The sequence below is a fragment of the Coregonus clupeaformis genome, chromosome 33, assembly GCF_020615455.1.
Source record: "Coregonus clupeaformis isolate EN_2021a chromosome 33, ASM2061545v1, whole genome shotgun sequence".
Classification (NCBI taxonomy): Eukaryota; Metazoa; Chordata; class Actinopteri; order Salmoniformes; family Salmonidae; genus Coregonus; species Coregonus clupeaformis.
In genome coordinates this window covers 42,445,606-42,470,917 of record NC_059224.1, presented here as the reverse complement: position 1 = coordinate 42,470,917, position 25,312 = coordinate 42,445,606, and the positions used below count along the sequence as shown (strand labels likewise).

At 44.0% G+C, this 25,312-nt stretch overlaps 1 protein-coding gene across 2 annotated transcripts in view; it reads right to left on the bottom strand.

Annotated features, from left to right (window-relative positions):
* LOC121549126 (protein eva-1 homolog A-like) overlaps positions 1-25,312 on the bottom strand; it is a 214,690-nt gene that overhangs the window by 36,531 nt on the left and 152,847 nt on the right. For both annotated transcript variants that reach the window (XM_041860981.1, XM_041860982.2), the window contains one exon: positions 2,185-2,328. In XM_041860981.1, coding sequence (XP_041716915.1) covers positions 2,185-2,328 — 144 coding nt within the window. The remainder of the gene's footprint in view (positions 1-2,184; positions 2,329-25,312) is intronic.

Here is a 25,312-nt window from a genome sequence, read left to right as displayed (position 1 = left end):
TTCAGTTTAGTCACATAATTTCTCAATTTGCAATACGTTTGCCAATCGGTTGTGCAGCTAGACTTATTTGACAGTGGCGCAGTGCTAGCTGTGCCACTAGAGATCCTGGTTCGAATCCAGGCTCTGTCGTAGCCAGCCACGACCGGGAGACCCATGGGACGGCACACAATTGGCCCTGCGTCGTCCAGGGTAGGGGAGGGAATGGCCGACAGGGATGTAGCTCAGTTGGTAGAGCATGGCGTTTGCAACACCAGGGTTGTGGGTTCGATTCCCACGGGGTCCAGTATGAAAAATATATGCACTAACTGTAAGTCGCTCTGGATAAGAGTGTCCGCTAAATGACTTAAATGTAAAAATGTAATTCCTTTTTCCTCATCCCTCTCTACCATACAATTTTTCAATTCCTCATCAATCCACTGGGATTTAACAGTTTTTACAGTCATTTTCTTAATGGGTGCATGCTTATTAGTAACTGGAATAAGCAATTTCATAAATGTGTCAAGTGCTGTGTCTGTTTGCTCATCACACCACGGACCAACATATATTCTTTACATCAACAACATAGGAATCACTACAAAACTTATTGTATGACCTCTTATATACAATATTAGGCCCAGCCTTTGGAACTTTGGTTTTCCTAGATATGGCTACTATATTGTGATCATTACAACCAATGGATTTGGATACTGCTTTCAAACAAATCTCTGCAGCATTAGTAAAGATATGATCAATACATGCTGATTATTTAATTCCTGTACTGTTTGTAACTACCCTGGTAGGTTGACTGATAACCTGAACCAGGTTGCAGGCACTGGTTACAGTTTGAAGCTTTCTCTTGAGTGGGCAGCCTGATGAAAGCCAGTCAATATTTAAATCACCCAGAAAGTATACCTCTCTATTGATATCACATTAATTATCAAGCATTTCAGACATGTTATCCAGATACTGACTGTTAGCACTTGGTGGTCTATAGCAGCTTCCCACCAGAATGGGCTTTAGGTGAGGTAGATGAACCTGTAGCCATATTACTTCAACAGTATTTAACATGAGATCCTCTCTAATCTTCACAGGAATGTGGAAGTGAATATAAACAGCAACACCTCCACCATTGGCATTTCTATATTTTCTGTAAATGTTATAACCTTGTATTGCTACCACTGTATCATCAAAGGTATTATCTAAGTGAGTTTCAGAGATAGTCAGAATATGAATGTCATCTGTTACTAGCAAATTATTGATTTCATGAACCTTGTTTCTCTTAAGCTACATATGTTAACGTGGGCTATTTTGAGCACTTTTCTTCTGGGATGCTTACTTGTTTTTATTGCTTTACTGGGAAGCTTAGCAGCAGTAGATGTGTTCATGTTCTTTATGTTAGTGCAGGGTGAGCTGCACACAGTGGACTTCCTCTAGTTCTTAGGTACATGATTACTGCATAAAATAGCTGTAGGATCAGCAGAGGCATCCAGGGCAGTTAGAGGGACATAAATTAGGTTACTTATATTGTGTCTACCGATGCCCCTGGTGTAATGTACATTTGCTGAAGCATTATGACAACTCTGCGTCACAATGGTAGGGATTAGCTGAGCTGGGCTTGGGTCATTGATAAGTAATTGTCTCAACGCAGCCTTATAATGTTGTGAAAGGATCAAGGAACCCAAATGATTTGGGTGGATCCCATCCTACTTATAAAACGTGTTTTGTTTCAAAAAGGTATCTAAATTGTCAACACAAGTTACACCCATTGAGCTGTAATAATCACATAGCCAGTTGTGAAGAGCAAGAATCCTGCTAAAGCATTCAATGCCACGATTCAGAGAGGGCACAGGGCCAGATATGATGGGTTTTTTGTTAGTGTCTAGCAGAGAGTCAATCAGCTCTTTAAAATCCAGTTTCAACTGTTCAGAGCTGCCCTTCATAATGTTATTAAAACCCACATGGACTACGATATAATCGATTTCCATGTCCTGATGTAGTACATTCGGGAGCAGCTTAGTAATGTCATTTACCTGAGCTTCGGGATAGGACATTGTTTTTGCACCAGGAACGGTCACATTTCTTACCATGGAGCTGCCCAAAATCACAGCTGGTAGCTTCTCTGCGTGCGCGTACGTACATCTGTGTGTGTGGTCTCTCACCTATGTGTGTGTGTGCATGCCTGCATATGTCTATGTAGCAGCTCACCTGAGAGCACAGAGTCCGAGGTTATGACTGAGGTCCTATCAGGGGGTGCGCTGTCTCCAACCACGTTTGGGTCATGGGCACTGGGTGACGGGGGGTACACTTCCACTCTGGGGTTGGGCTCTTGCTGCAGCAACTTCTTTGGGACTGCAGAGAGGGAGGGAGGGATGAAGGGAAAGTTTGAATTTCAACCCAAATTGATTAGGAAAATATATGATTCTCTACTCATTGGCAGCGAGATGGAGAGCGAGAGAGAGTGAAGTTTTAATCTCAAACCGAATACCTCAGCACAACATTCACTAAGTGTACAAAACATTAGGAACACCTTCCTAATATTTAGTTGCACCCACTTTTGCCCTCAGAACAGCCTCAATTCATCAGGGAATGGACTCTACAAAGTGTTGAAAGTGATCCACAGGGATGCTAGCCCATGTTGACTCCAATGCTTCCCACAGTTGTGTCAAGTTGGCTGGATGTCCTTTGGATGGTGGACCATTCTTGATACACACAGGAAACTGTTGAGCGTGAAAAACACAGCAGCGTTGCAGTCTTGCCCATTCACCCTCTGAATGGCACACATATACAATCCATGTCTCAATTGTCTCAAGGCTTAAAAATCCTTCTTTAACCTGTCTCCTCCCCTTCATCCACACTGATTGAAGTGAATTTAACAAGTGACATCAATAAGGGATCATAGCTTTCACCTGGATTCACCTGGTCAGTCTATGTCATGGGAAAGAGAAGTTCTTAATGTTTTGCACACTTGGAAGGAGGGTGAAAGGACACACAGAGTCACAACCGTGATTCACCCACTTCATCTGACCCCGCAGAGGGCTATTCCCGAAAGTTACGCTCCTCGCCCCTCTAACCTCCCCCTCCATACTGCTTCACAACATCCTGTGAGTCAGGGAAAACCGCACTCTCGACCCAGACATACACACAGGACCCACAATGCAACGGGGTCATACATTCCTTCCCCTCACGTGGTTTTACGAGCCCGACCTGACCGCAATCTCTGGTCACCGTGTCTGTCCGTCTGTCCCTGTCACGGGTGATTTATTGCCTGCAAAGCCGTCTGCGTGTCGGTCTGTCTGCCCGCCCTCCAATTTCCACTGGCCCGCACAAAAACAACTGAGCTCAGCAGTAGCACAGGCACTAATAATGAAAACTCATACAACAAACGTCAAATTCAAAATGGGATTTGGGAAGGAAAAAGGGAATATTTGTTCGAAAGCCCTTGGTGTATAAACACAGCGACCACATTTCCTGAGACATTATTCGGCTGCGCTCCAAGAAAGAGACAGTAAAAGTCCTAGCCCAGACCTCACATAGCCCATAGAGGCCTTGAAAATAAAATACAGAAATATCTAGTATTCACACCCCTGAGTCAATACATGTTAGAATCAACTTTGGCAGCGATTACAGCTGTGAGTCTTTCTGAGTAAATCTCTAAGAGCTATATTGTACAATATTTGCACATTATTCTTCATAAAATTCTTCAACCTCTGTCAAGTTGGTTGTTGATCATTGCTAGACAGCCATTTTCAAGTCTTGCCATAGATTTTGAAGCCGATTTAAGTCGAAACTGTAACTAGACCACTCAGGAACATTCAATGTCGTCTTGGTAAGCAACTCCAATGTATATTTGGCCTTGTGTTTCTGGTGGAAAGCAGACTGAACCAGCTCCATTCCGTTTCTTTTTTATGCTGAAAAACTCCCCAGTCCTTAAAGCTAAAATATGTAACTTTTTTGGCGACCTGACCAAATTCACATAGAAATGTGAGTATCTTTCATTCTCATTGAAATCAAGTCTAAGAAGTGGTAGATCTGTTCTATTTGCGCTATTTCTATGCTTCCCTTTCTTAAGTTTGAAATACAATATTTTTGGTTATGGAAAATATATTTCACTGTGTTTTAGATGGTACAATGATTCTCTACACAATGACTGCTTGTTTTGTCACATAAACTGAAATTAAGTGAACTATTAGAATTTTAGCAACCAGGAAATGGTGGAGCGATTTCTGCATAGTGCATCTTTAACGATTATAAGCATACCCATAACATGAAGCAGCCACCACTATGCTTGAAAATATGGAGAGTGGTACTCAGTAACGTGAGTTAGGAAGGACGCCTGTATGTTTGTAGTGACTGGGTGTATTGATACACCATCCAAAGTGTAATTAATAACTTCACCATGCTCAAAGGGATTTCAATGTCTGTTTTTTTTTGTTTTACCCATTTACCAATAAGTGCCCTTTTTTGCAAGGCATTGTAAAACCTCCCTGGTCTTTGTGGTTGAATCTGTGTTTGAAATTCACTGCTCGACAGAGGGACCTTACATATTGTTGAATGTGTGGGGTACAGAGATGAAGTAGTCATTCAAAGATCATGTTAAACACTATTATTGAACACAGAGTGAGCCCATACAACTCATTATGTGACTTGGTAAGGAAATGATTACTCCTAAACTTATTTAGGCTTGCCATAACAAAGGGGTTGAATACTTATTGATTCAAGACATTTCAGCTTTTCATTTTTTATTAATTTGTAAACATTTCTAAAAACATAAATCGACTTTGACATTATGGGTATTGTGTGTGCCAGTGATACAACATCTCAATTTGATCCATTGTAAATTCAGGCTGTAACACAACAAAATCTGGAAAAAGTAAAGGGGTGTGAATATTTTCTGAAGGCACTGTATAACCTCAAACAAATAAACCAACATTTTAAAATGTTATTTTATTTGTCACATGCTTCGTAAAACAACAGGTGTAGACTAACAGTGAAATGCTTACTTACGGGCCCTTCCCAAAAATGCAGAGAAAAACATATATAAATATTAGAAAAATAATAACACAAGGAATAAATACATACATACTGTACACACAGATATATAACCTCAAATATACAGTACACACTCATGTATAACCTCAAACATACAGTGTTCATATATAACCTCAAACATACAGTATACCCTATAAACTAGGACTATAAAGGAGCTATCTTTTAGGCTATAGCTCCTGTTCACCACATACAACAAAAGGTTCAACAGTGATCTCAGTTTCACCCTTCTGAAGATCCTTACAACAGAAATACAGTATTCACAGTATAAACTTGTGTAGGACTATACGGAACTCTATACAACTCTATACATTTCACCACAAACAAAGCTTTAACCACTACCTCAGTTTTACTTTTCTGAAGACCTTTACAGTATGATCTATTCCTGTGAAATGTTCAGGCTCCCATTCAGTCCATTCATTTCAACTTGAACTGTTTCAAACGCTGTGTGGAAATTGTGGTTGTGGTGTATATGGGGCGAGCCACAAATTGAGATGAATGTCCAAGAAAATAAATTCTCGCAGTGATAACGTAATGATATAATGACGGGGTATATTTTGTAGGTGAAATGTGCAACAGCAAAGTTGAATACTCAGTCGCAAAACTCTATAGACTGCAGAAAACTACGAAAAAATGTAGAAAAAATAGCTCAGCTGAATCTAACTCCAGACCCAACCCCAACCCTCCCCCATCTACCATATGGAGTAGTGGGGGGCAAGACCAACCCTACCATTAGCAACGCGCTTGCCCCACCCACCTGAGGATCTGTCTTTTTTAGCCATCTACGGAATTTCCTGTGTTTGGGAGGTGTAAAATCCACTTGTCATTTAAATCTCGCTAGATTGATTGCTTTCATTTTACTCCTGCGACACTTTCATACTCTTGCTTGTGCCTGTCGTTTTTTCCTGTTAACGTTACAAACGCGGAAATGTTTGTAATGACCTGTCAAACACACCCCGGTAATGGCTGAAATGGGCTCAATGGAATACATTGTCTTTCCGTAGCATCTATAAGAAAGATAAAGCTTCGTCTGGGATTTAACGCATAGTCTCGACACTTGCGTCACAATAAAGAGCAGAAAGGTAACTTTATTTTGAATGGTATTAACTTTTTGGTTTACAAATTAGATGCACTGAAATGAAAGCAACTTCCGAAAATGAACACTCGGATTATAGTGATATTATGTCTGATCTCGCAAACTATGTAAAGTATATATAGATAGGTGTAATCTAGAGCCAAGCCTGTTGATTCTTTATCTGAGGGTATCATGCTATTGACACTTGATAAATTATGCAACAGAACGTGACAACAATAGTAATTAATGAGGCAGTCTAGACAGCGCAGGAGAGTGCAGGTAGGCCTAGACAGGACATGTTTTTGGTGGTTGCAGCCCTGTTCCACCCCTTTATGTTAATTTATTGATATCTGCATATACACAGTGTATTTATGCAAAATAAGCACATCATATTTTCTTTATTTTTACACACACACCTGATACCATTAGAAAATGTATATATGAGTGCATTCTAAGAATAAAAAAAGTGACATTTGACAATACAATTAATACCTGAATTCCCACCAAAATCCCTGAACTCCATTCATTATTTGTCCATGTCAGTAAAATGTGCTATAATTGAGTAAATATCTGACGGATAAAACAATTCTAAAAATTTGGAGTATTTCCCTTCATCCATTGTTCAACTGTTACATTTAAATATGATTTCTGGCCTCCCCCCTCCCTCCCGCTGTCCATTCTCATCAGTCTGACACACTAATCATGGGTCTCCCCCTCTCTCCTCCCCCCACCCTGATTACAGGGCTCTGATTGGTCCTAATTGGCAGCACATGTGGCCCCAGGTCACAGCTGGGAGACGCTGTGTGATGATGGCCCTGCTGTCACTTAGTGAACACACACACACGCGCATGTACACACAAACACACACACAGATGCGCACATACACGCACACATTCTTACTTATGTACCTTTGCATGCACACACACACGCACGAACGCACACACTTTCAACACTCCCAACTTCACAAACTCACTTATATTATTCTATTCCTGTTCACACAAAAAGATAATGCGTTACAATCCATAAGACAACTACACACATGACTGTGAATTCTTAGTTTGCTTACAGTGCTGACTACTAGGAATTAGCAAGGACCACCTTTTTAAATGACTGTCGGTTGTATGGGAAATAATGGTCAACAGTAAAACGACTTGACTTGGACTGTTGGATGCAGCCAACAACACTTAACATAATGCCAAGCAATATAGACCCAGCACGAGAGAGAAAGAGTGTGTGAGTGTGTGCCAAAGTGAATGTGTGTGTTTAAGTGTTTGTGTGCGTCTGTATGCGTGTCTGTCTGTATGTGTGTGTATGTGACCCAGTGAGAAACACAGCGCATAAATCTCTCCTACGAAGCTGCCAGTTCTGAAATGTCGCAAAAACCTACAACTTCCCAAAACAGCGATCCTACCTTCTAATTCCCTGCTCTATTGGTGCAGCGGGAGCCCATTATGGAACACCACAGGGAGTGGGAATATTAGACAGAAGAAAGAGAGAGAGCAAGAGAGAGAGAGAGAAGGAGAGAGAGAGAGAGAAAGAGAGAGAGGGGGAGAGAGAGAGAGGGATAAGAATGGGTACTGGAGGCGACCCTGGAGTGTATAACAATAGACTATGTTGATACTGGCACAACTATGGTTTGTTTTCACTGGACTCAGGAGTACAGCAGTGTGTGTGTGCGTGACGGGGGCATATGCTGACTAGTGCAGAACAGAACAACACTATGGCAAAGCCGTTCTCTGAGCCAGAGGAGTAGTATGGTATAGTAACACACTATGAATTAGTCACTTTTCAATTTTTAGCAGACACTTTTATCCAAAGCGACTTATAGTCATGCATGCATACATTTTACGTAGAGGTGGTCCTGGGAATCGAACCCACTATCCTGGAGTTGCAAGCGCCATGCTCTACCAACTGAGCTACAGAGGACCATAACTCCCTATAGTAACACCCTGACAAAGACCAAGTCGGTCGAAAAGTTGCTTCTCCATCACCTTTAGCTCACTAGCTCAAGATTACTTATTGGGAGAAGCATAAAAAGTGAGCAGACATTACTTTCTGTATAGTAACACAGAAAGTAAGTGCTAATATACGATCTGTCCATATAATCTTATTTATTGTGGTCCAAAAGGCAACACTGATCCTAGATCAGTACTCCAGACCACAGAGAACTATCTCTGAAAAGCTGCAATATGGAGGACATTCATTCTATGAGACAGAGAGAATGAGTAAGGAAGGAAAGAGAGAGAAGTGTGTAAGAGAGGAGGAAGAGGAGAATGAAAGGAAGAGAGAGGGAGAGATTAGCAGCTACAGCTGAGCATGGCGGACACAGAGACAGACACACACACACAATAACTCACAGCTAATAGCATTCCAGAGGAATGACATAGGCTAGGTGAACAGGGCAGGAGCTGGAGGTGTTGAAGTCCTCTTTTCTCCCCTCTTTTTTCTTGTCACCCTCCTTTCTTCCTTCCATCTCTCCCTCCCCCACTCATCATAGCAATTCTTCTGTTTTCAGAGTGTCAGAAAGTCTCACCGGGGCAGTTTTTCTAAATACGTTTTAACAGCATCCAGCTGACAGGAGTTGATTGGGCAGCGTGTGTGTGTGTGTTTGGGGGGATGGGCAGAGTAGAGGATAGGTGGTATGAAAGACGGGGAAATGAGATGGAGAGAGGAGGGTTAAGTTTAGAGGTGGGGGTAGTTATGAATAAGGATTGGGGGATTGAGTGCTGAGTGAGTCGGGATAGTGTGTGTGTATTTGTGTGTGTCTGAGCGTATATGTGTATGTCTGAGCGTATTTGTGTGTGTGTCTGTGTGCATGTCTGCATTAGTGTGTGTGTGAGGGCATGACACACTCCTTCTCATCATGTGTGTATACAGTGGGGAAAAAAAGTATTTAGTCAGCCACCAATTGTGCAAGTTCTCCCACTTAAAAAGATGAGAGAGGCCTGTAATTTTCATCATAGGTACACGTCAACTATGACAGACAAATTGAGAATTTTTTTTCCAGAAAATCACATTGTAGGATTTTAAATGAATTTATTTGCAAATTATGGTGGAAAATAAGTATTTGGTCACCTACAAACAAGCAAGATTTCTGGCTCTCACAGACCTGTAACTTCTTCTTTAAGAGGCTCCTCTGTCCTCCACTTGTTACCTGTATTAATGGCACCTGTTTTAACTTGTTATCAGTATAAAAGACACCTGTCCACAACCTCAAACAGTCACACTCCAAACTCCACTATGGCCAAGACCAAAGAGCTGTCAAAGGACACCAGAAACAAAATTGTAGATCTGCACCAGGCTGGGAAGACGGAATCTGCAATAGGTAAGCAGCTTGGTTTGAAGAAATCAACTGTGGGAGCAATTATTAGGAAATGGAAGACATACAAGACCACTGATAATCTCCCTCGATCTGGGGCTCCACGCAAGATCTCACCCCGTGGGGTCAAAATGATCACAAGAACGGTGAGCAAAAATCCCAGAACCACACGGGGGGACCTAGTGAATGACCTGCAGAGAGCTGGGACCAAAGTAACAAAGCCTACCATCAGTAACACACTACGCCGCCAGGGACTCAAATCCTGCAGTGCCAGACGTGTCCCCCTGCTTAAGCCAGTACATGTCCAGGCCCGTCTGAAGTTTGCTAGAGTGCATTTGGATGATCCAGAAGAGGATTGGGAGAATGTCATATGGTCAGATGAAACCAAACTGAACTTTTTGGTAAAAACTCAACTCGTCGTGTTTGGAGGACAAAGAATGCTGAGTTGCATCCAAAGAACACCATACCTACTGTGAAGCATGGGGGTGGAAACATTATGCTTTGGGGCTGTTTTTCTGCAAAGGGACCAGGACGACTGATCCGTGTAAAGGAAAGAATGAATGGGGCCATGTATCGTGAGATTTTGAGTGAAAACCTCCTTCCATCAGCAAGGGCATTGAAGATGAAACGTGGCTGGGTCTTTCAGCATGACAATGATCCCAAACACACCGCCCGGGCAACGAAGGAGTGGCTTCGTAAGAAGCATTTCAAGGTCCTGGAGTGGCCTAGCCAGTCTCCAGATCTCAACCCCATAGAACATCTTTGGAGGGAGTTGAAAGTCTGTGTTGCCCAGCGACAGCCCCAAAACATCACTGCTCTAGAGGAGATCTGCATGGAGGAATGGGCCAAAATACCAGCAACAGTGTGTGAAAACCTTGTGAAGACTTACAGAAAACGTTTGACCTGTGTCATTGCCAACAAAGGGTATATAACAAAGTATTGAGAAACTTTTGTTATTGACCAAATACTTATTTTCCACCATAATCCTACAATGTGATTTTCTGGAAAAAAATATCTCATTTTGTCTGTCATAGTTGACGTGTACCTATGATGAAAATTACAGGCCTCTTTCATCTTTTTAAGTGGGAGAACTTGCACAATTGGTGGCTGACTAAATACTTTTTTCCCCCCCTGTACATACATCAGCACACACACAGGTTTCTGGAGTGGGTAATTTGAGCAGTCCTGGGGACCAATGATGAATTCATCTACAGGGCTTTCTTGACACTTTTAGGTGATGGAATGTGTTTTGGCTGTGGTCAAAGGCTAAACATGGAGACTGGTGAAAGCACTTGACTTTTAGGGACCTATATGCCCTACCATATAGGCAAGGCTGGCCCTTGTTGCCCCCCTGCCTAAAACATGTTGGCTACTAAAGGCTAAAATTTTGACGCTGGTGTGGTGCTTTGAGGGCCTTTGATCCCCACCTTGAAATCAACTGAGGTGAAAGACTGACCTATAGTAATATGGTCTGACCCTGGACTCATAACCGGTGGTAGAACTAGGGTGCATTCCAGGATGGAGCAAGAGGAGAGCTTACCCTACCTCCAATATACACACACAGGTGTGCCCCCTGCCCTGGATTGAATTGCAAAGCATAGTATTTTTTCTCTCCAAATGCTATATTGTATACCCCACATCCTTCTGGCTGTGAGCATGAGCAAACACGCACGCACGCACATACGCGCGCGTGGGCACACACACACGCTCACAGATCCACAAGTGCACACAGACACACACAGCATAGACAATAGCTACTCCCGCTCCATGATCCCAGCTGTGTTAGCCATTCACATTCACACACACACACACACACACATTTGCTGCCATTAAAGGGATACTTCATAATTGTATCTACTTCCCCAGAGTCAGATGGACTCGTGGATACCATTTTTATGTCTCTTTGTCCAGTACGAAGGAAGTTACAGGTAGTTTCGGGAGCCAATGTTATTTAGCATTAGCACAATTAAATGGAAGTCTATGGGTATCTCTAGCATGATAGCAGATACACATAGACTTCCAGTCATTGTGCTAACTCTAGTTAGCAATTCCGCTAACGCTAGTTAGCAACTTCCTTCAAACCGCACCCAGAGACATAGAAATGGTATCCATGAGTTCATCTGACTCAGGGGAAAATCCCGAAGTATCCCTTTAAGAAACATACACCAAAATAGCTGACCCGTTGACAGTGGGAGGCCATAATAAAGCGCCTGAAAATGACACGATTTTAGAGTCCAGTAGACCCCCCAAACAGAATACACACAATAGTACAAACATCTCACACACACAGACACACATATTCCGTATATTATAGTGCACTACGTACAGGGATTAGGGTACCATTTCAGACACAACCAGTGTCTCACAGTGTCCTCACTCCCCATGAACTTTGACCCCTCTCCAAGCGACCTATCCAAACAGTGGCTTGGCGGGGTTGACTGTTTGTGTTTCATTCTCTTTATTGGGCTTGTGTGTGTTTCATTCACTTTATTGGACTAGTGTGGGAGACAGATAGGAAGGAGGCTACTATAACTGAGTCAGCACTCTCATGATCTGATGTGTCCGCTCGCTCGGTGGGTCAACAAGGATGTGCCTAATATGCCATGTCATCAAAGTGCGCCTCGCCCTGAACTCACTCCCTCGTATCAGGCTTATATATGAGCTCATCACACAAGCCCAAGTTAGCCATTCTGTAAATCGCTTCGTATCAAAAGTTCAAAATGTCTGCTTTTTACAAGGTTTCTGATTGAGTGAGAGCTCCTGATGGTGGTAAAACAAGGCTTTTCATTGGTTGACATAAATGTGACGGAAATGAAGGCAAAGACAATGTGAGGCATGTTCAGTCTGACTTCTAACCCAAACAAGTCATTATCTTTACAGCGAGCCGACAGCTGAGACATGAATGAGATTAGAATAAAGCTTGCTACAAAGTTCACATCACAGAGGACATTGAAAAGGCCCGAAAGATCGTCAAGGACTCCAGTCATCTGAGCCACTGATTATTCACTCTGTTACCATCTGGCAAGCGGTATCAGAGTATCGGGTCTCAGACCAACAGGCACCGAGACAGCTTTTACCACCAGGCCATCAGACTGCTGAAAAGCTAAACCAAGTTGTCTCCCTGCACAGACTTGCACCTTAAATACTATTTGCACCGGAGAGACTATATGCACCTTAAAAATGATTTGCACTGACTACCCACACATTCAACCGTTACACACCAACTTACACACAAACACACACACACACAAGCACACACACACTCAGAACTCATACACACACACACACACACAGTCAACGCTGCTGTTCTATTATACAGTGAGGGAAAAAAGTATTTGATCCCATGCTGATTTTGTACGTTTGCCCACTGACAAAGACATGATCAGTCTATAATTTTAATGGTAGATTTATTTGAACAGTGAGAGACAGAATATCAACAAAAAAATACAGAAAAACGCATGTCAAAAATGTTATGAATTGATTTGCATTTTAATGAGGGAAATAAGTATTTGACCCCGCTGCAAAACCTGACTTAGTACTTGGTGGCAAAACCCTTGTTGGCAATCACAGAGGTCAGACGTTTCTTGTAGTTGGCCACCAGGTTTGCACACATCTCAGGAGGGATTTTGTCCCACTCCTCTTTGCAGATCTTCTCCAAGTCATTAAGGTTTCGAACCTGACGTTTAGCAACTCGAACATTCAGCTCCCTCCACAGATTTTCTATGGGATTAAGGTCTGGAGACTGGCTAGGCCACTCCAGGGCCTTAATGTGCTTCTTCTTGAGCCACTCCTTTGTTGCCTTGGCCGTTTGTTTTGGGTCATTGTCATTCTGGAATACCCATCCACGACCCATTTTCAATGCCCTGGCTGAGGGAAGGTTCTCACCCAAGATTTGACGGTACATGGCCCCGTCCATCGTCCCTTTGATGTGGTGAAGTTGTCCTGTCTCCTTAGCAGAAAAACACCCCCAAAGCATAATGTTTCCACCTCCATGTTTGACGGTGGGGATGGTGTTCTTGGGGTCATAGGCAGCATTCCTCCTCCTCCAAACACGGCGAGTTGAGTTGATGCCAAAGAGCTCGATTTTGGTCTCATCTGACCACAACACTTTCACCCAGTTCTCCTCTGAATCATTCAGATGTTCATTGGCAAACTTCAGACGGGCCTGTATATGTGCTTTCTTGAGCAGGGGGACCTTGCGGGCGCTGCAGGATTTCAGTCCTTCACGGCGTAGTGTGTTACCAATTGTTTTCTTGGTGACTATGGTCCCAGCAGCTTTGAGATCATTGACAAGAACTTCTATAGATGCATGATTGAGAGCATTCTGTCAGGCTGCATCGCCCTCTCCAGAGGGTGGTGTGGTCAGCCTAACGCATCACCGGGGGCAAGCTGCCTGCCCTCCAGGACATTTACAAGACTCGGTGTCAAAGGATTCGGCTACCTGCCATGTATTCAGGCATGTACCTTGAGACTAATGCCCCACGTATAAAGAGTCATTGAACGCTGGTCACCTCATATTCTACATTTACATTTTACTCATTTAGCAGACGCTCTTATCCATTCATCTTAAGATAGCTAGGTGGGAGAACCACATATCTTAGTCACAGTAAGTACATTTTTCCTAATTAAAATAGCTAATCAGCAGTCAGTGCTAGAAGGGGGAAAAAAAAGTCAGGTGCGAGTGTTAGTTCACAAAAGTTTATATTTTTTATTTAATGTATATTTTTACGGGGGCTGGGGGGGAGAAGGGGGTTCGAGGGGATGGGGGTGGCTGTGGGATTATTTAAGATACTCTTTGAAGAGGTAGAGTTTCAAATGGAAACCCATTTCATGAAGCTCCCGATTAACAGTTCTTGTGCTGACATTGCTTCCAGAGGCAGTTTGGAACTCGGTAGTGAGTGTTGCAACCGAGGACAGACGATTTGTACGCGCTACACGCTTCAGCACTCAGCGGTCCCGTTCTGTGAGCTTGTGTGGCCTACTTTGTTGCTGAGCCGTAGTTGCTCCTAGACGTTTCCACTTCACAATAACGGCACTTACAGTTGACTGGGGCAGCTCTAGAAGGTCAGAAATGTGACTAACTGACTTGATGGAAAGCTGGCATCCAATGACGGTGCACGTTGAAAGTCACTGAGCTCTTCAGTAAGGCCATTCTACTGCCAATGTCAGTCTATGGAGATCGCATGGCTGTGTGCCTGATTTTACACACCTGTCAGCAACAGGTGTGGCTGAAATAGCCGAATCCACTAATTAGAAGTTATTAATTTTTTTTTTGATATAGTATACCTACAACTGTACATACAATTTCTTTCTCCAAATTAAATACTGTCTATACACACCACATACGTATATTCTGGATTCTCACACATTAATACACTGCTCAAAAAAATTAAGGGAACACTTAAACAACACAATGTAACTCCAAGTCAATCACACTTCTGTGAAATCAAACTGTCCACTTAGGAAGCAACACTGATTGACAATACATTTCACATGCTGTTGTGCAAATGGAATAGACAACAGGTGGAAATTATAGGCAATTAGCAAGACACCCCCAATAAAGGAGTGGTTCTGCAGGTGGTGACCACAGACCACTTCTCAGTTCCTATGCTTCCTGGCTGATGTTTTGGTCACTTTTGAATGCTGGCGGTGCTTTCACTCTAGTGGTAGCATGAGACGGAGTCTACAACCCACACAAGTGGCTCAGGTAGTGCAGCTCATCCAGGATGGCACATCAATGCGAGCTGTGGCAAGAAGGTTTGCTGTGTCTGTCAGCGTAGTGTCCAGAGCATGGAGGCGCTACCAGGAGACAGGCCAGTACATCAGGAGACGTGGAGGAGGCCGTAGGAGGGCAACAACCCAGCAGCAGGACCGCTACCTCCGCCTTTGTGCAAGGAGGAGCACTGTCAGAGCCCTGCAAAATGACCTCCAGTAGGCCACAAATGTGCATGTGTCTGCTCAAACGGTCAGAAACAGACTCCATGAGGGTGGTATGAGGGCCCGACGTCCACAGGTGGGGGTTGTGTTTACAGCCCAACACCGTGCAGGACGTTTGGCATTTGCCAGAGAACACCAAGATTGGCAAATTCGCCACTGGCGCCCTGTGCTCTTCACAGATGAAAGCAGGTTCACACTGAGCACGTGACAGACGTGACAGAGTCTGGAGACGCCGTGGAGAATGTTCTGCTGCCTGCAACATCCTCCAGCATGACCGGTTTGGCGGTGGGTCAGTCATGGTGTGGGGTGGCATTTCTTTGGAGGGCCGCACAGCCCTCCATGTGCTCGCCAGAGGTAGCCTGACTGCCATTAGGTACCGAGATGAGATCCTCAGACTCCTAGTGAGACCATATGCTGGTGCGGTTGGCCCTGGGTTCCTCCTAATGCAAGACAATGCTAGACCTCATGTGGCTGGAGTGTGTCAGCAGTTCCTGCAAGAGGAAGGCATTGATGCTATGGACTGGCCCACCCGTTCCCCAGACCTGAATCCAATTGAGCACATCTGGGACATCATGTCTCGCTCCATCCACCAACGCCACGTTGCCCCACAGACTGTCCAGGAGTTGGCGGATGCTTTAGTCCAGGTCTGGGAGGAGATCCCTCAGGAGACCATCTGCCACCTCATCAGGAGCATGCCCAGGCGTTGTAGGGAGGTCATACAGGCACGTGGAGGCCACACACACTACTGAGCCTCATTTTTACTTGTTTTAAGGACATTACATCAAAGTTGGATCAGCCTGTAGTGTGGTTTTCCACTTTAATTTTGAGTGTGACTCCAAATCCAGACCTCCATGGGTTGATACATTTGATTTCCATTGATAATTTTTGTGTGATTTTGTTGTCAGCACATTCAACTATGTAAAGAAAAAAGTATTTAATAAGATTATTTCATTCATTCAGATCTAGGATGTGTTATTTTAGTGTTCCCTTAATTTGTTTGAGCAGTGTATATCTACTTTGGATTGTTATTTCTTGATTTTTTGTTTTGATTGTTTTGATTAATTGTGTGTTTGTATTGCATTTGCGAGACATTCTACTGCACTGTTGGAGCTAGTTAAATATAGCCATTTTGCTGCACCTGCTATAACACCTGCAAATCTGTGTAAGCAACAAATTAACTTGATTTGATCCATGTACACAGAGCCGTGTTGGTTGGGAATTTTGGGGAGGTGCGCGGCTGTTACAGGAGGGGGTCGCAGTTCCGGAGTAACCCACTAGGTGTCATCCTCCGACAACCTTAGGCACCTCCTCACTCACAGTCGGGACTAATCATCATCCTATTGGTGTCACCTGTGTCTACCTGTTCACCTGTGTATTTATGCCCTCACTTCCCTGTGTTCCCTTGCTCTGTTTTCTCTGCAAGTTTCTCTATGTCCAGCAGTACAACTCAGTGTCTGATCGGAGATCTATGTACAGGTACTTGAGAAGTGTTCTCCCTGTTTCGTTATTTGTTTCAGTCTCAGGTAGTATTTCGTATTTTGGCTGTCAGCAGGTTTTTGGAGACTTATTTGCTCCGCCTTTCTTTTATCGTGATAAGTCCGTTATTTTGTATTTTGGCTACGGGACCACCAGTAAAGATCCTGGTTTCACCATCTCTGCCTACTGTCTACTGTATATCCTGCACCGCACCTGGGTCACACCTCACCCCAACCCTTACACGCGGCAGCCTATGCATCCCCCGCAGACGGTGGTCTCAGAGCAGGGTAGCTATGTCACAATGGGCCGCTGGACTATCGCGGCTTTGCAGCTGTGGACAAAAATGAGAGCCAGCTGAGACATGATTGAGGCATGAATAAATTCCCAAGAAATAAAGAGATCTGCTGTCGGATCTGACAATGAATCTTGATGGTTGTACATTTGTCTTAAATAAAACTGTCAAGGACATCAGCGTTACTCTGGACCCTGATCTCTCTTTTGACAAACATATTTAAAAAAATTCAAGAGTAGCCTTTTTCCATATTCGCAATAATGGTGTCCTGTGTGATCTCTAAATGTACATTTTACATTTTAGTCATTTAGCAGACGCTCTTATCCAGAGCGACTTACGGGAGCAATTAGGGTTAAGTGCCTTGCTTTAAAAAAAAATTATTTCACCTTTATTTAACCAGGTAAGCCAGTTGAGAACAAGTTCTCATTTACAACTGCGACCTGGCCAAGATAAAGCAAAGCAGTGTGATAAAAACAACAACACAGAGTTACATATGGTCCTCTGTAGCTCAGCTGGTAGAGCACGGCGCTTGTAATGCCAAGGTAGTGGGTTCGATCCCCGGGACCACCCATACACAAAAATGTATGCACGCATGACTGTAAGTCGCTTTGGATAAAAGCGTCTGCTAAATGGCATATTATTATTATTATATGGGGTAAAACAAAACATAAAGTCAAAAATACAACAGAAAATATATATACAGTGTGTGCAAATGTAGCAAGTTATGGAGGTAAGGCAATAAATAGGCTATAGTGCAAAATAATTACAATTAGTATTAACACTGGAATGATAGATGTGCAAGAGATGATGTGCAAATAGAGATACTGGGGTGCAAATGAGCAAAATAAATAACAATATGGGGATGAGGTAGTTGTGTGGGCTAATTTCAGATGGGCTGTGTACAGGTGCAGTGATCGGTAAGGTGCTCTGACAACTGATGCTTAAAGTTGTTTGCAATTCGTTCCAGTCATTGGCAGCAGAGAACTGGAAGGAATGGCGGCCAAAGGAGGTGTTGGCTTTGGGGATGACCAGTGAGATATACCTGCTGGAGCGCATACTACGGGTGGGTGTTGCTATGGTGACCAATGAGCTAAGATAAGGCGGGGATTTGTCTAGCAGTGATTTATAGATGGCCTGGAGCCAGTGGGTTTGGCGACGAATATGTAGTGAGGACCAGCCAACAAGAGCGTACAAGTCACAGTGGTGGGTAGTATATGGGGCTTTGGAGACAAAACGGATGGCACTGTGATAGACTACATCCAATTTGCTGAGTAGAGTGTTGGAGGCTATTTTGTAAATGACATCGCCGAAGTCAAGGATCGGTAGGATAGTCAGTTTCACAAGGGTATGTTTGGCAGCATGAGTGAAGGAGGCTTTGTTGCGAAATAGGAAGCCAATTCTAGATTTAACTTTGGATTGGAGATTCTTAATGTGAGTCTGGAAGGAGAGTTTACAGTCTAACCAGACACCTAGGTATTTGTAGTTGTCCACATACTCTAGGTCAGACCCATTGAGAGTAGTGATTCTAGTCGGGTGGGCGGGAGCCAGCAGCGTTCGATTGAAGAGCATGCATTTAGTTGTACTAGTGTTTAAGAGCAGTTGGAGGCTACTGAAGGAGTGTTGTATGGCATTGAAGCTCGTTTGGAGGTTTGTTAACACAGTGTCCAATGAAGGGCCAGATGTATACAAAATGGTGTCGTCTGCGTAGAGGTGGATCTGAGAGTCACCAGCAGCAAGAGCGACATCATTGATATACACAGAGAAAAGAGTCGGCCCAAGAATTGAACCCTGTGGCACCCCCATAGAGACTGCCATAGGTCCAGACAACAGGCCCTCCGATTTGACACATTGAACTCTATCTGAGAAGTAGTTGGTGAACCAGGCAAGGCAGTCATTTGAGAAACCAAGGCTATTTAGTCTGCCAATAAGAATGCGGTGCTTGACAGAGTCGAAAGCCTTGGCCAGGTCGATGAAGACGGCTGCACAGTACTGTCTATTATCGATTGCGGTTATAATATCGTTTAGTACCTTGAGCGTGGCTGAGGTGCACCCATAACCAGCTCGGAAACCGGATTGCATAGCGGAGAAGGTACGGTGGGATTCGAAATGGTCGGTGATGTTTGTTAACTTGGCTTTCAAAAACTTTCGAAAGGCAGGGCAGGATGGATATAGATCTGTAACAGTTTGGATCTAGAGTGTCACCCCCGTTGAAGAGGGGGATGACCGCCGCAGCTTTCCAATCTCTGGGGATCTCAGACATTACGAAAGATAGGTTGAACATGCTAGTAATAGGGGTTGCGACAATTTCGGCGGCTAGTTTTAGAAAGAAAGGGTCCAGATTGTCTAGCCCAGATGATTTGTAGGGGTCCAAATTTTGCAGCTCTTTCAGAACATCAGCTGTCTGAATTTGTGTGAAGGAGAAGCGGGGGGGGGCATGGGCAAATTGCAGCGGAGGGTGCAGAGCTGGTGGCCGGGGTAGTGGTAGCCAGGTGGAAAGCATGGCCAGCCGTAGCAAAATGCTTGTTGAAATTCTCGATTATTGTAGATTTATCGGTGGTGATAGTGTTTCCTAGCCTCAGTGCAGTGGGCAGCTGGGAGGAAGTGCTCTTATTCTCCATGGACTTTACAGTGTCCCAAAACGTTTTGGAGTTAGTGCTACAGGATGCAAATTTCTGTTTGAAAAAGTTAGCCCTTGCTTTCCTAACTGCTTGTGTATTTTGGTTCCTAACTTCCCTGAAAAGTTGCATATCGCAGGGGCTATTTGATGCTAATGCAGTACGCCACAGGATGTTTTTGTGCTGGTCAAGGGCAGTCAAGTCTGAGGAGAACCAGGGGCTAGTTCTTAGTTCTGTATTTTTTGAATGGGGCATGTTTATTTAAGATTGAGAGGAAATTACTTTAAAGAACAACCAGGCATCCTCTACTAACGGAATGAGATCTATATCCATCCAGGATACCTGGGCCAGGTCAATTAGGAAGGCCTGCTCGCTAAAGTGTTTTAGGGAGCGTTTGACAGTGATGAGGGGTGGTCGTTTGACCGCGGACCCATTACGGACGCAGGCAATAAGGCAGTGATCGCTGAGATCCTGGTTGACGACAGCAGAGGTGTATTTAGAGGGTAAGTTAGTCAGGATGATATCTATGAGGGTACCCATGTTTACGGATTTAGGGTTGTACCTGGTAGGTTCGTTGATAATTTGTGTGAGATTGAGGGCATCTAGTTTGGATTGTAGGATGGCCGGGGTGTTAAGCATATCCCAATTTAGGTCACCAAGCAGTACGAACTCTGAGGATAAATGGCGGGCAATCAATTCACATACAGTGAGGGAAAAAAGTATTTGATCCCCTGCTGATTTTGTACTTTTGCCCACTGACAAAGAAATGATCAGTCTATATTTTAATGGTAGGTTTATTTGAACAGTGAGAGACAGAATAACAAGAAAAAAATCCAGAAAAACGCATGTCAAAAATGTTATACATTTATTTGCATTTTAATGAGGGAAATAAGTATTTGACCCCCTCTCAATCAGAAAGATTTCTGGCTCCCAGGTGGCTTTTATACAGGTAATGAGCTGAGATTAGGAGCACACTACGCTACCCACCACTGTGACCTGTACGCTCTTGTTGGCTGGTCCTCACTACATGTCCGTCGTCAAACCCACTGGCTCCAGGCCATCTATAAATCACTGCTAGGCAAATCCCCGCCTTATCTTAGCTCATTGGTCACCATAGCAGCACCCACCCATAGTCTGCGCTCCAGCAGGTATATCTCACTGGTCATTCCCAAAGCCAACACCTCCTTTGGCCGCCATTCCTTCCAGTTCTCTGCTGCCAATGACTGGAACGAATTGCAAAAATCTCTGAAGCTGGAGACTCTTATCTCCCTCAATAACTTTAAGCATCAGTTGTCAGAGCACCTTACCGATCACTGCACCTGTACACAGCCCATCTGAAATTAGCCCACCCAACTACCTCATCCCTATATTGTTATTTATTTTGCTCTTTTGCACCCCAGTATCTCTATTTGCACATAATCTCTTGCACATCTAGCATTCCAGTGTTAATACTATTGTAATTATTCTGCACTATAGCCTATTTATTGCCTTACCTCCATAACTTGCTACATTTGCACACACTGTATATATATTTTCTGTTGTATTTCTGACTTTATGTTTTTTTTACCCCATATGTAACTCTGTGTTGTTTTTATTGCACTACTTTGCTTTATCTTGGCCAGGTCGCAGTTGTAAATGAGAACCTGTTCTCAACTGGCTTACCTGGTTAAATAAAGGTGAAATAAAAAAATAAATGAAAAAAACACTCTTAAAAGGAGTGCTCCTAATCTCAGTTTGTTACCTGTATAAAAGACACCTGTCCACAGAAGCAATCAATCAATCAGATTCCAAACTCTCCACCATGGCCAAGACCAAAGAGCTCTCCAAGGATGTCAGGGACAAGATTGTAGACCTACACAAGGCTGGAATGGGCTACAAGACCATCGCCAAGCAGCTTGGTGAGAAGGTGACAACAGTTGGTGCGATTATTCGCAAATGGAAGAAACACAAAATAACTGTCAATCTCCCTCGGCCTGGGGCTCCATGCAAGATCTCACCTTGTGGAGTTGCAATTATCATGAGAATGGTGAGGAATCAGCCCAGAACTACACGGGAGGATCTTGTCTATGATCTCAAGGCAGCTGGGACCATAGTCACCAAGAAAACAATTGGTAACACACTATGCCGTGAAGGACTGAAATCCTGCAGCGCCCGCAAGGTCCCCCTGCTCAAGAAAGCACATATACAGGGCCGTCTGAAGTTTGCCAATGAACATCTGAATGATTCAGAGGAGAACTGGGTGAAAGTGTTGTGGTCAGATGAGACCAAAATCGAGCTCTTTGGCATCAACTCAACTCGCCGTGTTTGGAGGAGGAGGAATGTTGCCTATGACCCCAAGAACCCCATCCCCACCGTCAAACATGGAGGTGGAAACATTATGCTTTGGGGGTGTTTTTCTGCTAAGGGGACAGGACAACTTCACTGTAAAGGGAAGATGGACGGGGCAATGTACCATCAAATCTTGGGTGAGAACCTCCTTCCCTCAGCCAGGGCATTGAAAATGGGTCGTGGATGGTTATTCCAGCATGACAATGACCCAAAACACACGGCCAAGGCAACAAAGGAGTGGCTCAAGAAGAAGCACATTAAGGTCCTGGAGTGGCCTAGCCAGTCTCCAGACCTTAATCCCATAGAAAATATGTGGAGGGAGCTGAAGGTTCGAGTTGCCAAACGTCAGCCTCGAAACCTTAATGACTTGAAGAAGATCTGCAAAGAGGAGTGGAACAAAATCCCTCCTGAGATGTGTGAAAACCTGGTGGCCAACTACAATAAACGTCTGACCTCTGTGATTGCCAACAAGGGTTTTGCCACCAAGTACTAAGTCATGTTTTGCAGAGGGGTCAAATACTTATTTCCCTCATTAAAATGCAAATCAATTTCTAACATATTTGAGATGCGTTTTTCTGGATTTTTTTGTTGTTATTCTGTCTCTCACTGTTCAAATAAACCTACCATTAAAATTATAGACTGATCATGTCTTTGTCAGTGGGCAAACATACAAAATCAGCAGGGGATCAAATACTTTCTTCCCTCACTGTATGGTGTCCAGGGCACAGCTGGGGGCTGAGGGGGGTCTGTAGCAAGCGGCAACAGTGAGATACTTATTTCTAGAAAGGTGGATTTTTAGAAGTAGAAGCTCAAACTGTTTGGGCACAGACCTGGATAGTATGATAGAGCTCTGCAGGCTCTCTCTACAGTAGATTGCAACTCCACCCCCTTTGGCAGTTCTATCTAGACGGAAAATGTTGTAGTTGGGGATGGAAATTTCAGAATCTTTGGTGGCCTTCCTAAGCCAGGATTCAGACACTGCTAGAACATCAGGGTTGGCGGAGTGTGCTAACGCAGTGAATAACTCAAACTTAGGAAGGAGGCTTCTGATATTAACGTGCAGAAAACCAAGGCTTTTACGGTTACAGAAGTCAACAAATGATAGCTCCTGGGGAGTAGGAGTGATACTGGGGGCTGCAGGGCCTGGGTTAGCCTCTACATCACCAGAGGAACAGAGGAGGACTAGAATAAGGATACGGCTAAAGGCTTTAAGAACTGGTCTTCTAGTACGTTGGGTACAGAGAATAAAGGGGGCAGATTTCCGGGCGTTGTAGAAAAGATTCTGGGCATTATGTACAGACAAGGATATGGAAGGTTTTGAGTACAGTGGAGGTAAACCTAAGCGTTGGGTAACAATGAAAGAGATAGCATCACTGGAGGCACCGATTGAGCCGGTCTCGGCGTGTATGGGGGGTGGAACAAAGGAACTATTTGAGGCAGTTTGAGAGGGATTTGGGGTTCTACAGTGAAATTGTATAATAAGAACTAACTGGAACAGCATATTGACATGGGAGAGAGGCATAAAGAAATCACAGGTGTTATTAGAGAGAGCTAAGACAACAACTGGAAATGGCGATAAAGATTTGGGCTGAGGCTAAACAGAATAAACAGGACAGGGTACCGTGTAAAGGAACAGTCCAGCAGGCATCAGATGTGCAGCTGAGTGATCATAAGGTCCAGTGAACAGCAATATGTGAGTCCGAGAGCAGTTCAAATTAGTGCTTCAGCACAGCGTGCAGGAAGCACGGTTGTAGTTTGCGTGTGCTAGCGGGCCGGGGCTAGCAGATGGATCTTCGTGGTCGTCGCAACGGGAAGCCTGTTGAAACCACAGACGATTACGTCGGTAGACCAGTCGTGATGGATCGGCAGGGCTCCGTGTCGACTCTAGGAGGTCCCGTCCGGTTGACAGAGAGGTAGATAGCCGGGAGATGTGCCTGACTCAAGCCGCTAACGGCGGCTAATAGCAAGTAGCTAGTTAGCTAGTTAGCTGGCTGGCTAGTTTCAACTGGAGATTCTAGATAAAGGTGAGTAAATAATAGAATCCGTTCCGCATTGAGTGAGGCGGGTTGCAGGAAAGTATATTTAGTAGAAGGATGAAAAGTGTGATAGGGAAATATATACGTAAAATACAATTTTTTTTACAAAAAACAGGCTATTTACATGGGCACACAAGAGAACACGACCGCACTGCTACGCTATCTTGGATGCATGCTTAAGGGCACAGACAGATTTTTCACCTAGTCGGCTCGGGGATTAGAACCAACCTTTCAGTTACTGGCACAACGCTCTTACCCACTAAGCTACCTGCCGGAATCTCCAATCCCTCTCTCTTTCACCCTAGGACCATGCCTCAGGACTACCTGGTCTGACATCTCCTTGCTGTCCCCGTCCCCAGTCCACCTGGTCGTGCTGTAGATCCAGTTTCTGCTGTTCTATGTTCTGACCCCCCCCTCCCTCCCCCCCTATGAAAAGCCAATTTACATTTACTGCTGAGGTGCTGACCTGTTGCACCCTCTATAACCACTGTGATTATTATTTTACCCTGCTGGTCATCTATGAACGTTTGAACATCTTGAAGAACAATCTGGCCTTAAAGGCTATGTACTCTTATAATCTCCACCCGGCACAGCCAGACGAGGACTGGCCACCCCTCAGAGCCTGGTTCCTCTCTAGGTTTCTTCCTAGGTTCCTGCCTTTCTAGGGAGTTTTTCCTACCCACCATGCTTCTACATCTGCATTGCTTGCTCTTTGGGGTTTTAGGCTCGCTTTCTGTATAAGCACTTTGTGACAACTGCTGATGTAAAAAGGGCTTTATAAATAAATGTGATTGATTTAACTCCAGTCGACTCTATTGGCCTATTGGGACCTTGGGATTAATATAGAGGTAGTCAGTTGTCTTTAGTGAGAGCAGCTGTGACATGATAAATACTGTACATGGGACTTGAATAAGTGGAAGTTAACAGCTGACACATGAATGAGACATGAATAAGTTCAACTCAACTCTACAGGCCTGTTGGGACCTAGGGATTAATAGAGCTAGTCAGACAAAGCAGCAAGTCCAGCTAATATTAGCAAATTGTTCTCTGGAGTCTGTTCTTTGTTTTACTACTCCAATGTTCTTCCAATAGTCTGTTCTAGTCTATTAAGCATAAGTAAGTAAGTATTTCACTGTTAGTCTACACCTGTTGTTTATGAAGCATGTGCAAATTAAATTAAATGTGATTACCGTTTGTGACGTTGCCACA